The following is a 16,893-nucleotide window of genomic DNA, read 5'->3' as shown; positions in this document are numbered from 1 at the left end:
CGTCCACTCGGACGTCTGCTTTCCCAGATAGGTCCTGTTTGAAGATACGAACCCTAAATCCCACGCATTTGATGTCAGTGCTTCAATGTAGCAACCTCTCCAGAATTACATACAAAATTCGTGCATGTCAGATTTAATGAATTTAGAATGGTCTGGTAGCAAGTAACTCCAAGTAGTAATTGCAAAACATGCACCAAACAGATTATGCAGACTCATGCTCCAGAGATTGTACACGAAATGCAGAAGGCCCATAGCGCCACAGTAGATAATTCTGCAAAACTTTATGACATGCAAAAAAAAAAAAAAAACACGAGCAACACATACACTGCTGATCTCCCTCCCCTAACAGGAAACAGTCACAGTAAAACTCCAGCGCGAAACATGCTCCAGACCGAAGAGTGTACAACAACAACAGCAAATAAGTGGTGATGACGTAGTGGGATGTTTGGAAGCTGTGGCAGCACCCTATCCCATTGCTTGAGGGGGAGAGGATGGGGATCTACTGACTGGAGGAGGGATCCTTCCGGGATGATCTTGAGGCCATTGATGGGCGGCCCTTGCTGATGCAGTTGCCGACTGGTAATATCGTCTATCCCCTTTCGTCAATATGATGGATATCGTATGTCGACTGCGGTGGTCTTGGGCGGCTGTTAAATCTGCGTCTTCATTACCACGTATACCGTGGCGGCCCAGGATCCACTGTCGGTGTCCCTGTTGGTGTAGTCGCTTGTAAAGTTTCAGTACGTCTGTAGCGATTGACGCAAAGGAGTCTCGAAGGCGCCTGCTTGCAATACACTGTAGAGCTGCTTTAGAGTCAGTAGAGATCACCCAGGAGATGGGTTGAAAGTGACACTCCAATAGCTTTTTCATGAAAAAGAGAATAGCGTAGAGCTCCGCACTGATGAATGACGTGCGGTCCGAAAGCATATACCCGCAAGACGGGGACTCCTCTGGTATGACGAAAGCGACAAGAGTGCAGACACGCTACAAACACGCAATTGTCAAAATCTGCACGAGCAGAGAAACCTGTCCGTCTGTGGCTATTGCCTTGCCGAGGCACTCCTTGCAGAAGTACAGGTTATTCACGGATCGCCCCATGCTGTCTTTCTTCATAGATGGCGAAGTATCCCCAAACGCGGTTGGCCAACAGTGTGTAGTGTCCGTCGCCCTAACAGATTTCGAGGAAATTGGAGGGAAATGCAAGAGTATAGCTAAACGCAATTGCAATGTGCACGAGAAACTGTTTCCGTCATACGACACCCACGCGCCTTAGAAACATGAGTTTGAGCGAATGGGTGCCCCCGGTCGAAACTTCTGGAAGCCCTCACCCGCGCAATGTTTCTACTTGGTGGATTGCTTGGATTGGTCGGAACGGTCGGATCTATTGCGTGATCGCTGAGATCCACCAATGGCGTATCTTTCTCCTCCATATTACTGTTTCTGATTGCATTTGTTTATCAATTCGTGCATCCTTCCCTTCGTCCTCCTTTCTAGAATAGCTATACTCTATACACCGTTTTCCAGCCAGTCTCACACCCAGCGCTTTCGCACGCAGCACACTTCAGCAAGAAGGAAAGCGATACCAGTAAGGAAGCATACGACACATGTGCTTTCCTTCTCTCTGGGTTGTGCGGTAAACAGTTTTCAACGTGCTCCCCCAGCTAGACGGCGTCGCGTTTCAATAGGGCGGCGACCACGGGGAAAACGGTGTATACTGGTCCAAAATGGTTAAACCGACGCGGTTTTGGATGTGCACGATGTACTGGAATCTTCGAAACGCGTCTTCTTTTCTGCGTCGGCAGCTATTGTTGTGGGACGAATTTTCTGTCTTTCTCGGAGGAACGATGCCGGTGCAGTCAATCTCAGTATGCGTAAAATCGCACCTTGTACTTTGCGCTATAGGGCTGTTGCAGTGAAGTTTGCACAGTGCCATTTCGGGCCCAAACGGCCACGGATCCCAACAGTAGGTAGTTTCATCAGCGGGTTTTGCGTGGTGTGTCAAACGGTATGCTGCTAAAGGAAGCTACAAAACTTGTAGGAAATCCACAGAAAAAGCGGTGCTTCTTGAAAAGTACGAACAACTCGAGACCGTGTATTTGAAAGTGCCGCGTCGTCTGCTAAACTACGGAGTGTTGCATGATTTGGGGCGCTGAAGTTGCTGCTCACTCGCGCGACCTGGCCCAGAGCAACGGGCCCATAGTCAATTAAATGTTTATTGACTGCGTTCGCCTCTATGTGAGTTTCCCTTTCAATTGATACGAAACACAACAAGGTTTATTCGAGGCACGAAATGGTTACGTCATCGACGTTTCGAGCTCCGGGGAAATCACTTCCACGTAAGATAATCTAACCTGTAACCACTGACGTCGACGATGTCGGTGTTTTCCTCAGTCCTCAGTCCCCGCCCTGGAACTCTCACATGGCCCCTCCGAGAAGTCTACCCCGATGACAGTAACGATGAACATTATGTGCGGTATTCAACAAATCGTAGGCTTCATGCGAATGAAAAAAAAAAAAAAAAGCCTCACGACACGGAATCCCATGTGTTCCGTGTATGTTACCGCTCCGTGTTCAGACGTTTTTACGCCGCTGTAGGTTGAAAGTGCTTTTAATAATAATAATAATAATAATAATAATAATAATAATAATAATAATAATAATAATAATTTATTTATTTCCACATAACACACCATGTGGCGGGAACTGTGAAAAAAAGTCACCTTGGTGACTTGACGAGCTCACAGCTCCCGTGAAAAGAAAACAATTGGCATTGTTTTACATACAAGAATTGCGTATGCACTTCCGCGATGTATAGACAGGATCAAAAAAACATTCGTTTAGAACACGTGGCAAGATGTAGCTCACACTTTGCTCCCCGTAGCGTGTTCTGCAACGGGGTACAGCCCACATTTTTTGGTTCCTACAATTATAGTAGGGTGTGCTGAGATTCAGATTAAATCAAGCTAAAATGGTACTTATACAGTTTTTACATGCTGCCTGGTAAAAACAAAGCAGCCTATATCTGTACAACTTATGTATTTGTATCAAGCCATGTTTTTTAAACAGTCCTACTGTTGTGTGGGTGTAAGGAAGGCTGTCTAGGATTCGGATGAACTTTTTTTGCAGAGCTAGTACTTTATCCAGGTCCGACCTAGTTGCACTTCCCCACACCAGAAAACAGTACGTAAAATACGAGTAAATGAGCGCATAATAAAGTATTAGTACAACTGATTTGGGTAGGGATGAGCGATATCTGTACAAGAAGCTAAAGAAACGCGATGCCTTAGAGTGAACATGATTGATGTGCAGTGTCCAAGAAAGAGTAGAGGTGAAAGTGACACCAAGAACTTTAACACTGTCGACAACGCTGATAACGGTGCCATCAATCAAAAGTTGTTCTCTTGCGTTGACGGACTTGTTCTTGGCAGTGTGGCGACCACCTACCGTCGACGACGACGAGGTCTATCGCAACAGCGGGCACGCGCTACGCGCCCGAATAAACAGTTGACCTCTGGGCTTCCTCCTGTGTGGCTGTCCGCTAGCTAGCTCCCACAGTTGGTGACCCGAACATTCGAACACCTCGGACTATTCGGCCTTCTTACCACCCTAAATTCTCCATTTTCTGCACCAAGCTTCCCAGGCCCACTCAACGTCATTCCCAGGAGGAAGCTGCCTTTTCCATCCGGCAACAGAGGTCACTCAACGCACGGCAAACCACCACCATGCGCCAATTCCACCTTCGGCAGCCATCGCCGTCAGCACCGCGTCCTCAGGTCAGCTTGGAAGGTTCGCACGAACGCCACCTCATTACCACCGCATTACATCACCTGCCGGCCGTGACACCAGAGCCCCGTGCTCGCCGAGCGGTCGCGCTCGTCACGGCAGCCGACGTCACCCTCCCTGTAGCCGACGTCTCGGCAGCTCATCAGCGCGGCGAACAACGCCACACACGCGCAGCCAACACGGCTTTCAACCTCTCTACAACCAACTTGTCAACCTCTCTTCACGGCCTCGCAAACCTTCTGGCGCACATCGCCAAGCTCTTCCAAAGCGACTCAAAGCCATTCACGCGACTCAAAGCGACTCACGCGACTCAAAGCGATTCAAGCGACTGAAAGCGACTCCTTCAGCACCGCACCTGCCTCCCATCATCGCATCACCCATCTCCTTTCCATTCCATGCTCCTGCTACTGCTGCAACCTGCAACCACAGCTCCCGCTGTCTCTGGGCGGGGGAGTACCTGTGGCGACCACCTACCGTCGACGACGACGAGGTCTATCGCAACAGCGGGCACGCGCTACGCGCCCGAATAAACAGTTGACCTCTGGGCTTCCTCCTGTGTGGCTGTCTGCTAGCTAGCTCCCACAGCAGTAAAGATACACGCCTTGGTTTTTGTGGCATTGATCCTTAAACAGTTGAGATCGGCCCAAGATTTTAATTCACGGTGTACTCTATTAGCTCTCCTAATTAAGCCATCAGGGTCAGAACCGGTAAACAGCAGGCTCGTGTCATCAGCATAGATGATAAAGGTTGCTTCATTAGTTAGTGATACGATGTCATTCGTGTAGATACAAAAGAGAAGAGGGCCGAAGAGGCTGCCCTGCGCTTTTTTTTTTTTTTACCGTCATTTTCTTCATACAGTTGGAAGAGCCGACTTATCGAATTGTTCGGTTTGTGCAACGGTGGAGGACAGTGAGCATATATTATTATACACTGCACTAGGTATGCATCTCAAAGAGCTACACTGAAAGCTACACTTGCTCGACTAGACATAAGGGTCTTGGATATAGTGAAGATGTTGGGGTTGTGGCACCGAACAGGAGGAATGCTACCTTCGCGGCTGTCGGATGGATACAGTCTTCTAGGATGCCCTGTGCATGATCTTGGGATAATTTGAATTGGAATTGCCTGTTTATTTCGACGATGAACAATGGTATAAATACTGAACGCGTGCAGACTCATTGTGAATAGTGGGCTTCTAGTGAGCATGTGAACAGTGGACCTGTGAATGGCGAACATGTATATAGTGAATAGCGAACCTGCGAGTATAGAGCACACGATAAGTATTTTTGGGGTAGGGGGTAGGGGGGGGGGGTGAGAATTTATGTTAGGAGTAGCAGAACAAGTCGGGAGTTCGAGTTCAATTTCTTCCTATGTTTTTTTTACAAATAAACAAAAGTCCTCATCACAGAACCTTTAAAAGAAGAGCGATTTCTTTGCTTTTTTTCTCAGCAGTTTTTGAGAAATAGTTAAACAGAACATTCCATCGAACATATTGCGGGTATTATGCGGCGATCAAAGCTAAGGCGATTTAACACTAGGACTGACATGATTCCCCTTGCTAGAACACCGGTGTACTCACGAGGGGCTTTTAAAAAATATGAACCATTATGCTGACCCAATATTTCCGTATATGGACAGTCGAATCTCTTGTTTCCTACTAGTAGTCAAACCGACGCTCATGTAGATGCCTGCAAAGTATAGCAAGAGAAATCATTCCGAAAGACTGAAATGGGCCTGTGAGATATTACGAGTACCAAATGTCATTTATTATCAGTCTAAATCTCGTACGTAACCAGGAACACGAAGAAAGTCGACGTTTTGGCCAACATTAATGTGACGGCAGTCACCGGTTGGCTGCGTATGCCCATAGTCGGAAATGATCAATTCATTCGTGCCAAATGTTTGTATACCACTATATATTACCCTATACATCGAGTTTCGCGCTGACAGATGCAATAGTACATTTCTTGTTTACGCCACTACCTAAACAGACACGCTTGAACATGTGTGATTGCTGACCAGGGTTACACGATTGCGTCATTTTTAACCGGGCTTTGGTTCACGCAGACTTGGCTTTCTCGTCGTAACACATATGCGGCTCACGTATTCGTTGCAGACCTGCGATTGTAAAGCTGCCATATACACGCGAACTCTAGGTCTGCCCGCGATATAATTTCCTAAGCAGCTAGATTTCGCTGAGACACCTTACCAATGAGCTGTCCGTGGGAAAGTATGGACTGGGGAAGCCCACATTATCCTGCGTCACGTGGAATTCCTGCAGTGGAGCAGTATCTGACAGATCCACTTGGATGCAGTCCAGCCGGCGGTCGTCGAACACATGCAGGAGGAAGCTGTAGGCGTTCATGAAGATCTGCAGGGAAAACACAAGTTTCAATAATGATGTTGTCAAGGAAAAGGAAGAAGGGGGGCTCGCGCATCGTCTGTTCATTAAAACCCTGTTCTGTGCATATATCTGGCGCTTCCTCAACAAAATGGTGCCGAAACCCGGCCTGGGCCTGCGGGAGATTCTTCGCCTTGAGTCACTAAATAAGCTACCGCATTTAGTGACTCTATCTTCGCCCAGGAAAAGAATCAGGAGGTCCACTTCAGGCCAGCGATATGATGGAACAGGAGTTGTTTCTCGCGAAGAGAACCTGCACCCGTCGGAGGTTGACTGCGATACTCAGCGAGGCAGAACAAGTCATTACAGAATCCCACAACAGTTGGGACCACGTCAGTCACTGCGAGGTGCTGTCACAAAGGATTAGGACATTCTCCACGAGCCTTGCGGACATCGAGAGCAGACTAAATACTCTGTTCACAGTTCAAGAAGCAGAAACGGAGTTAGATACAGCGTTGGAATGGCAAGGCCGCATCTTTCAAGTTATTTGCCTTTTGAAGAAAAGACGCGCCCAGCATGCGGGAGCGACGTCCAGAACGGCGACTTCTGGATCGACAGCGGCGAATCGGATTTCGGGGCTACAGGGTTACGCTTCACTACTCAAGTTTGATGGCCGCCGCGAACCATGGCAAGAATTTTGGAGCCGGTCGAGGCACTAGTCCACAGCAATATGTACTTGACCATCGCAGAGATGATGTCGTACTTGGTAGCCGTGCTCGTCGGAGAGGCGGCAACGTTCATAAAGGGTCTTCAGCTCACCGATGCCACGTACGCCACATCGGTCAAGGTGCTGGAGGACAAGTTTTGGAAATCGGACACGCTGCCATCAGTTGTCCCACTTGACTCAGAATTTAACTACCAAATCGCAGAACCTGAAGCACCGGTAGACGCTCCGCAAGAAACAGGTCCGGCAGCAACGTCATCAGGCGCACCTCTGCAGGGACTCCCATTAACTGGACTTGACGAGGAACGTGCACCAGGAGGCATCAGCCCAGCAGAGGTCAGGTTGGCTGCGGAGACAACGGCCGAGAAATCATCAGCCACTCTATTTTCGGACGCTGAGAACACACTTTTTTCCACCTGGAGACGTGATTCACAGTAAGATGTCACTTACGGATGTCGAACAGAGGAAGCACCTTACATTGACAGCGTCGCTTGTTGACACGCAGCGCTTGACCAGGGAAAGCCATAGTACTACAGAAACACTGCAACGTAAACTGGAGGAAGCAACATGGAACATCAGCTGGAGTTTTGAAACGCGTAGCGACTCAACTTCTCATGGTGCCGTACCGCTAACCACTGAAGCAGGTAGCACTGTCATACCTACGGGGGCTGACGATCAACCTTCTGGAACTTCTGCAACAGAAACCGCACAGCGTAGAGACGAACAAAACGCAAATGGTCGACGAGCCTCTTAGTTCGACAACGGTCACCGAAGTCTTGGAAAGCACACCATCTGGCGAAGTAAAGTCATTGGAAAATCATGAAATTCTGAAAAATACTGCCTTCTGAACAAGGACTAGTACCAGGCGTAGCAGCAGACATATCACAGCAACCGGCGAACGCATTGGTGAGAGCGGGTGCGAGAGAAGTTGAAGAATGGGAAGAGCACGTACGCTACCCCGATGTTGGGGAGAATAGACTTCTCGAGCGTTCAGCAGAAGACGACCCACCAAAGTGTGTAGGAGCTGGTCGTACAGAGCCTGAACATGTTCCACAACTGAACGACGAAACTGATGTAGGAGAGCATATGTGGATGATAACAGAGCATGAGCTGGTCCAAATCGCGGAATACGACACGCCAGTGTTGACAGGAAAGATCACAAGATATACAGCGCACGGAATTGTATCTACCACGTACGTGCCAGCAAAGGCCAACGACGATCAGAGTACGTTGGATGAGAAGCCGGAACGGAGCCTCACTACATATGAACCTCACATAAACGGAGAAATAGCGAAGCTGTGGAACTACAGAAACCAGCAGTCGAACATGCACTTCAGGAAGACTGAGCATTATCGTGTTACGCGACGCACCTCGGAAAGCACTTTCAAAGCTTTGACGGAGATTTAGGCTGTCAGATGGGGTGTCAGCACGTGGTTGTTCCACCTATGGACGCTGGCAACAAGGACATCAGAAATGACATCACCGGATCTGACGACACGGCGGGGAAAAATAGAGGGCACGTAACAGCCACATGGGACCCTGGCGGAGAGAAGGACCCATGCAGCGAGACTATACACGCACCAGCACCGGTGTCGATCGTGGACGCTAACAATCTAGTTACGACCTAGACGCCAGGCTCGCTGTCGGGTGTCCCTGCACGAGTCGTTCATCATCGATCGTCCGTATACAGCGGCACGTATACATATATAAACGTTTTCTTAGGAGAAGTTTAATCGTTTTCTTTCCTCCTCTAAACACTACAGCTTACTTTCTTTGAAATGCAGTGCAGGGTATATTACACTGTTAAAACAGAACTTCACCACATAGCACGCTCCTGACCAACCATCATACCGAATGATATCATTCTGTGTCATGATTTGTTCAAAACAGGGGGGAGGCGCCTATCTGGGACAAGATAATCTGTCCCAGATAGGCGCCTCCTCTCATTTTCAACAAATCAATGCACAGAATGATATCATTCGGAATGGCGGTTGGCTAGGAGCGTGCTATGCGGTGAAGTTCTGTTTTAACAGTGTAATATGCAGGGTAATATGCAGGGTATCGTTAAAGTGGCATGTTACTTTGTCCCGCTCATTTGGACCGTCTAATGTTTAATAAAGAACAGTCACAGCGCAGGGCGGCATTTTATTCCGTTTCTTGGTGGTTAATAGAGTTTCCACGACCCCATTCGCAGCGTACACCGAACTCCGCTCCGCGTGCACTCATGGCGTTGGGATCGCTGACACTCCAAAAACGGAGCTTTATCTCATCGACATCGTCCGGCACTGTTACAATTCTGGGTGTTAGCCTTTTCTCCATTCCAATTTGATCATAACGGAAGGTGTACGGCTCTTTGTGGGAATTCGCGTCAGCCCATCATGTCACAAAAGTCGTCCTCATCCCTTTTTTCCCACTCTGGCGCAAGAATCGGGACAGTGAAAAGTGATAGGTTCTTAAATCGTGATTGGCAAATGTTCTGGTTTTAGAGTGCAATAGTGGGAACCAGTAGGAAAGAGCAGGCTACATGCTTCAGGAACGCGAATCCTCGAATCCTAGGCAGGGATTCGAGATTCGTGAATCCGAATCCCATTGCCCAAAACCGCGAATCGAATCTTTGGAATCCACCAACCAACCAAGTATGCTTGTTTCTGTTTAAAAAATCGGCACCTCCAAGCCTGCTTAGCCAGCGGTTCCCGCGGCTCTACAAAACCATAACATAAAGCTCCGATATTAGAAGTTTAAAAGTAACACGGTTTTGCTTTGATTGTTTCTTAGTCTTATGGAGGGATTTCAGACTCCTCAGTTTATGTATCTCCTATAGTCGATGAAAAACATGTTAAATAAGTTACACTTAGGAAGATGTATATGCCCAGACAGCACAAGATGCTGCAAATGTGTTGCATCAATGTTACCTCAATGTTGAAGTGTTGCAGCGATACACACATTCATCGGTGTAGCAATATACTTACTTCAATGTTCATGATATGTCTCAAAGATCGAGCTAACATTGTGATATTACTGAAGCGATGATGAATATGTTACGCTCTGGTAATGCGGCGTTTACATTGTTCACGCACGTCAATGCAACGTTGCAATGGCATTTCTTCCAAAACGCTTAATCAGCAACGTAACTTCGACGTTTGTGCAGTATCTTTATTTCAATGTTTTCGCCGTACTTCAAAAGATGCGTAGGGCAGTGTGATTGTGTCTCCGAATCAATTTGCGTGTGCTACACTGAAGAAATGTCGCAGTTACATTGCTGATGTGGGGTTTGGCAGTCAATTCTAATGCAATGTTAGTTGCAATAGGATTACCCACAAAATAGTGCATCAGCGACCTAATCTTAGCGTTGCAGCACTATCATTATATCAATGTTTGCTGTATTTCGAAGGCTGCGTAGAGCTAACAGTGTGATTCTCTTGCGAGAGCAATGTTGCACATGATACATTGAGGCAACGTCGCAGCTTATAAATATTGCTCTAGGTAACGTCTGAGACATTGTAGCAACATTGAAACAAACACATTGCTGCAATGCTGCACGTTTTGCATGCAGCATTTCCGAGGCATTTGCTCTGAGTGCACCAGTAACACAATGTTTGCACGATCTTGTTCTATCTGTAATTCCCACCAATAAACAATGAATGAAATCTTCGGAATTTCCCGTGACATTCACCCGTCATTTGTCAGTTTGTTTTTGACGACGTGTTCAAACTTTGCGGCATCGTTTCATGCACAAATGGAGTGTTACCACAATGCCTCTAGTTCAATGTTGGTGCAGCATTTTGAGACGATGCATTTTAGAAACATTGCGATTGTGTTGCTCAGGCAATGTTTCACGTGCCGCAGCGAGGTAACATTACAATTAGCGTGACAATTTTGGGGAGAATTAATTCAGACTGTGAGAGGCATATTCTGGGACGTACACTGCTGACGTACCATGGGGGATGACTATGGACAAAGGGATCGAGACGAGGACAACATAATCTTTAAAAGAATTAATCCGACCGGCGACTTATAATCAATTACAATCCATTCTTACGAACGTGTGAATGCGCGCTGGCCATCGATATGGCGTTGTTCCATAGCATCAGTGCGACCACAGCCCTTGGCCCTCGCGTGGCATTGCGAGTAGAATGATCGCCTTCCGTGCAGAGACAGGGAGGTAATAACACGGGTTCGAATCCTGTCTGTGCTGTCTGCGGTTTTCCCAGAGCTTCTCGGTAGACTTTCATGACGAATGTCGGCACCATTCCCCTGAAGTCTGCCCAAGAGCAGGACGATTACTGAATATGTAAGCATACTTTGTTCACTTGCACATATATCACCGAGACTGTAGTGCTCCTCGGGCGTTGCTTTTGTAACGGTGCTACACTGTAAAGTAACTGGCTATTGGCAGTGCTGCATCAACATTACAATATTACATTTCTTTTGCAATATTGTTGCTGTAATATTGCTGCAAAATAACGAAGCCGGCCTTCAACAATGTCACACCAGCATTGCAGTGTCACATTTCTGCAATGTTGTTTCAATAACATCGTTGCAGCATAATGAAAGCGGTCATTAGCAACATAGCATCAATATTGCATGGCGATATTGGTGCAATGTCACTGCAACCATTGCGCTGACTGGGTGGGTATGTCTTGTTCCGTTAGTTGTTTTTTTAAACAAAGATATCAAATTCTGCTTCAAAACACTCTTCAGTAGAAGACTTTTTTTCCCTGACGTTTTCAGCTCTTTTTAAACAAAGTATTCGAAAGATTCGAGATTCGTGATTTTCGTGGATTCGCAGAACCTTCCTTGGATTCGGATTCGAGAAATTCTGGATTCGTCCCATCGCTATTTAAAACTGTAGTGAAACACGTCGGTTCATATGAAATGTACGACGAAAAATGAACACTGATGGGGGGGGGGGGGGGGGGCTTAAAAGCCAAATATGACGGGGGGGGGGGGGGGTAATGGCAGGATGGGCTCGCCGTTGTTGGCCACAAAGCGAAATATGAACTCAAGTAATGAACTACTTATAAGCCAGTGAGAAACTGCCGTAGTTGGTAATTACTGATGGGAACCATGGAGGCGCCAGGCATAACGGGGACAACTTTTGTCTCTGTCCCCGTAATGCCTGGCGCGTCCTTGTTGATAAGATGTTGCTTAAATAGGTATTCGTTTCGAAAGGCGCTGCGTTTCGTATTAACAAGATGTTTAAACGCTTCACCTTGATATAACGTTCAACCGCTTCATTTTAACAAAACGCTTGAACAACGTTTCGCATTAATAAAACGCTCAAACGTTTCGTATTAACAAAACGTTTAAACGTTTCGCATTAAACAAAACGTTTAAACGTTTCATAAGGAAACGTTTTCCAGACTATACGTGAATCTAAACGGCATATACAACGTTTAAACGAAAACGTTTTAAACGAAAGTCGGAAAAACGTGTTAGATCCCGAGCCCTAATTTCTATGCAAGTTCTCTCTTTACATTCCATCATTCACCAGGGGAAAGCGTCCATTGAGTACCAATGAAGTTGAGCGCACGAAACAGCTCGCAAACATCCGGATCCATGTTGAAAGAGTGATCGGACTGCTTAGGAACAAGTACACGATTTTGAAACTTTGTCGACCGGTTCAGCTATTGAGGACATCTAAGGATGGTAAATCGCCAATCAACAAAATTGCTGTCGTGTGCTATGCCCTGACGAATCTTTTTAACTCAGTGGTGCCTAGACATTAATATGGACATTGTTGCTCATACACTCAAATCTTGCTAGCTGGACAAACAATTTGCGACTGTTTTGCTTGGAAATAATTATGCGGTGATGAATACAACAGGAGCGTACTGAGTAAAGCTGTTGAATTCGACATGACCACGTAAGTGGGAAACGCTGCGTCAGCCTTCACTCTTAAAAATGAACTTCACCGCATAGCACGCTCCTAGCCAACCATCATCTCAAATGATATCGTTATCTGCCCTGATTTGTTGAAAACGGGAGGCGTACGCCTTTTTTGTGCCACTTATGCTGTTCATAATTGTCACAAAAATGCGTACGCCTCCCGTTTTTAACAAATCAGGGCAGATAATAATAAAATTCAAGTTTATGGTTGGCTAAGAGCGTGCTATGCGGGGAAGTTTATTTCTAAGAGTGTTTTGGACTTGAGGAGAAAGTTTAATGTCCAAATTGCACAGTTACTTCCTTTTTTAGGCGACATCACCTTCGACGCTAGGGTGGCTGGTCGTAAAATGGCTAGCAGCTAACATTCAGGTTTAACTCTAGAATGGTTTGGATCGATAACACTAGTCGGTTCCGCATTGAAAACGTGGAATTTGCAATATAGAAAAGAGTGGAAAGTTGAAGTTGAAATTCTGGCGTCAGCACCTTTCTCCCGAGTGGTTCGAGTGAGTGTTATTCTTATTTTGACGTTAACAGTCTTGTAACGATATGCTGCCTTAAATGAAGACAACTCTGTGTGATGAAATGTTTTTTGTGATTTGGCACCAATGAAGTCTGCATTACCAACATATCATACATATTTGCCACTGACTTAATGCATGATGCATAATACACTCACAAACATCTGCTGCAACATAAGGCTTTAATCTGCACAGAGTCCTCCTATTTTCTCTGTTGGGTGAACCACTTTTCCAACATTTCTGAGAACAGCATGTCTGAAGGACACTTCAGCCTTTCTTATGGCAGCTTCAAGAAGTTGATCATTCCAACAAATCTGCAGCACAGATATTTCATCTTTTTCCAGATCACGAAGTCTGCACACTCTACCTGGTACACAAGCATTTAACATTGCACCTGATAATAGCAGGCATCAGTATCACAGGCCATGAGCTCACCAATATTAAGGCATACACAGCTGCTACGCTTATTGGGCAGCTGCTCAAGCTTCTTGTTTCCTATGTAAAATGGGCACTTTACTTGGACTACTTGCCCATAGCAAGAACGCCGTGGTATCATGTCAGGCCTAGGGGCTCTAAATGGTTTTGGCACTTTGCAACTGGGGAAGCATTGCCTTTCCTGTCATGTGCAAGGAGGCTCTTGTTCTCCGAGTCTGTGCAGATTTTTTTTTCAGGACTCCGGGTAGAAACAAACTGCGTGCAGCCACAGGCGGCTGGGCGCCATGCAGTGTCAGTGGGTCTGTCACAATTTCCCTATCTTTTTAAACCACACCTTGAGATGTGGTGCAGACAATGCTTCGGAATGGTTCACCTGCAAAAATATTAGAAACATGAAACAGAAAACTTGAAGGTCTTGTAGAGTGTACATGTTATCGGTGATTTACTATGACCACACTTGTACAGCTCCCTTCCTCTCAATATCTTATATATATCTTGCTTTATTTATTTAATTTTTGCACGAACATCTAGTGACACATGAATGTGTCTGCAACAGCACTGTGCGAAATAGAGAAATTAGGAATAAGAGAACTGCTTGAGTTTTCAACACCAAAATATCCAGTGTTTTAGTGAACATAATTTGTATTTGAAAATTATGTAATTCATCCGTAATTACTTCAAGTAGTAGTATACCGACGGCCAATATCGTATTATCGTAATATTATTGTAACGTTGCCGTACATTTTTGTACGACATAGTATCCTCATGTTGTGATACCTTCATTGTGACAAGTAGTCAAATTAAGGTTCTCACATGTGAAAGGTTTAGCATGTGATCGTCTCGAATCTTTCTCACTCCGGGTTTCTCACTTGCAAAAAATAAAAATAAAAAAACAATTATATATGCCTCCAGTGCCTTCTTTGCCTTGAGTTGCTTCTTAGAAATAAAGCTATTCTTAATCACAAAGTATTCGTTGACATCACTATGGTCCACCTGAGGCCACAATGACATATGGTGTGCACAGTCACCACGCTTTCGAGCATGCGGCCTTGGTACGGATCAACGCCAAAGCATAGCTCTATTTTCGCTGGATAACGGGACAGATCGTCACCGTCCCAGCGGTCTATATATTTCTTGCTTGCACTTTCGTCACACATGAAACCGTATATCCGTTGTGGAAGGAAGCTATCCAAAAGACAGTCCGCCAACGTCGTCAACACGCACAGATATTCCTATCTGGTGGTACCACAATATGGCGTCGGAGCAGACGATGCGCTTCCGTGAAGTCACGTGAATAAACCTTATAGCCAAATACGTAGTGGTTAAAAAAGGAGATTGCGGAAAAGGGTGCCTTTCTCAACGAGACGTTGCGTGACCGTCTCGTAGCCCGAAAATTCGGCGATCCCTTCTGGAGCTAGACAGCAAAGGCTTCGAGGATGTGTACAGGTTGGAACAGAAGTTTTAGGAACACGCCATTCATCGTTTTACTTTTTCTTCGGTGCGACTCGCACTATAGTGGCTTCCAGAAGCGGGTGAGTTCACTGTTTCCGAGACCTGGCCTTAGGGAGAAGAAAATCAATTGCGCTGTGCATGCGCCGGCAGTGACGTCATGTGTCGTTCTTTTTTGCTGCCTTGCATGTCTTGCTTGCCTTGCTTGTCTGCTCGCTTCGCGTGCAATGCTAGTGGTGTGCGGTTTGCTTGAGGATGCGATTTGTGGTAGTGGTGAAGCAAATCTGCAGAATATTCCGTTCAAGTTCCCCACTTTTCAGTAATGCCTGCGTTAACGGAATGTCTCAGTAATGCCTGCGGGTTGCATGCTCGGATCAAAAGATGAGGGTGTTTGTACAAAATAGTTCCACGGGCCGCTTTGTTACTGCAGATCCGTGCTACAGATGCAACAAGTGCAAGTCCACTTTTTCTAAGCTGCACTTTCTCAGCTAAGGCAACAACAGCACCAGATGAATGTATACACAATTTTCGAGTGAGTTAAAGTAACATTAAAGTGGGCAGGCACTGCAAAGAAACGAGAGCGAAACCGAAATGGAAAAGCAATCCGTTGCCGCCAGGAGCGCACACACTGGAACGAGAGAGTGAAACCAAAACGGTGAAGCAACCCGTTGCCGCTAGGTGTGCACGCGCGCAGTGGAAGCAGAGAGCGAAATCGAAATCGGGAGCGCCCTTGAGGAGATGACCGCTCGATACCAGTGGCGCAGAGGGCGCTATGAGCGTTAGGGGCGCTAGGAGCCGCGGAGAGGCGCTCCAGTCATTCGCGCGCTGGCTCTCACGGAGTAAGGACGTGCTGTCGGTCGCACCGCCGTCCCCGCTCCGCGTCAGTTGAGACTTGGCTGTCGTCGGATCGGACGCTCTGTCGCCGCGGGGGAAAAAATAAGTGATTTGCCGCGGCGGTTTTTCCCGATGTTTGCGCGTTTCTTTTACTGCACTCGTGTAAAGCCTTTTCTCGCAGGTTTGCTGTAGCCGTTAGACCTCATTCCGTGTGTTTTGTACGCGCATGTTTAGACTTGTTTAGCAATGACACGTAGCATCCTAAGCCTTTTCTCCGTGTTGACGCATGTTTAGCGTTGTGTGCCTAGCGTTTTGTGGTTGTCGTCTTGTGTTAACTGTTGAATTTCGAAACGTTGCGAGGTGACGCTGTGGTTAGGCCTAATCGATCACCTTAAGCCTTTCCCCCAAGTAAGATTTCTTCCTCCACCTGCTGCTCTAGCTGGAGGATCGGTTCGAAGTGACGTCCGATGATCGGGAACTGGTTTCCATGAAGACGTCTGACGGACAAGGGGCTCAGCAACGACTAGGTTTTTTTACACTTATGTACACTGCAAACGAATATGGCTTTCAACATACATACGAAACTCTCTAGGCTGGCGTCAAAATTCACACGGGTCCCAGACCCTTTGCAAGTGTTTTCTCCCCCTCTCTTCAGGCCCCGACACCTTCTTAAAAGGGTCATGTTTGGGCCACACCCTCAATCCAGGACCACCAATCGACTGCTCCGGGTTCAAAGTGTTTCAAGCCCTAATTGGACTGTTTTAAAACCTTTGACAGGAGCGTCACCTCGTGACCCCCCGCCCTCTGGTCCAAATTTACTGCCAACGGTCACGGCTGTCAAACCGTGCACCCCGTAACGTTGAGCAGTGCAAAATCCGGGCGTGATCCCTGATTTAGTGCCGGGGGGGAAATGAGGTTTT

General features: G+C 46.7%; 1 protein-coding gene across 3 annotated transcripts in view; it reads right to left on the bottom strand.

Moving 5' to 3' along the window:
* LOC135365867 (uncharacterized) overlaps positions 1 to 16,893 on the bottom strand; it is a 107,468-nt gene that overhangs the window by 29,259 nt on the left and 61,316 nt on the right. For all 3 annotated transcript variants that reach the window (XR_010413973.1, XR_010413974.1, XM_064598554.1), the window contains exon 4: positions 5,993 to 6,154. Coding sequence is in view for 1 of the 3 variants with exons in the window: in XM_064598554.1 (XP_064454624.1) it covers positions 5,993 to 6,154 (162 nt within the window). In the remaining 2 variants the exon portion in view is untranslated. The remainder of the gene's footprint in view (positions 1 to 5,992; positions 6,155 to 16,893) is intronic.

This window comes from Ornithodoros turicata, chromosome 8 (genome assembly GCF_037126465.1).
Source record: "Ornithodoros turicata isolate Travis chromosome 8, ASM3712646v1, whole genome shotgun sequence".
Taxonomy (NCBI): domain Eukaryota; kingdom Metazoa; phylum Arthropoda; class Arachnida; order Ixodida; family Argasidae; genus Ornithodoros; species Ornithodoros turicata.
This window is presented reverse-complemented; position numbering and strand designations above follow the sequence as displayed.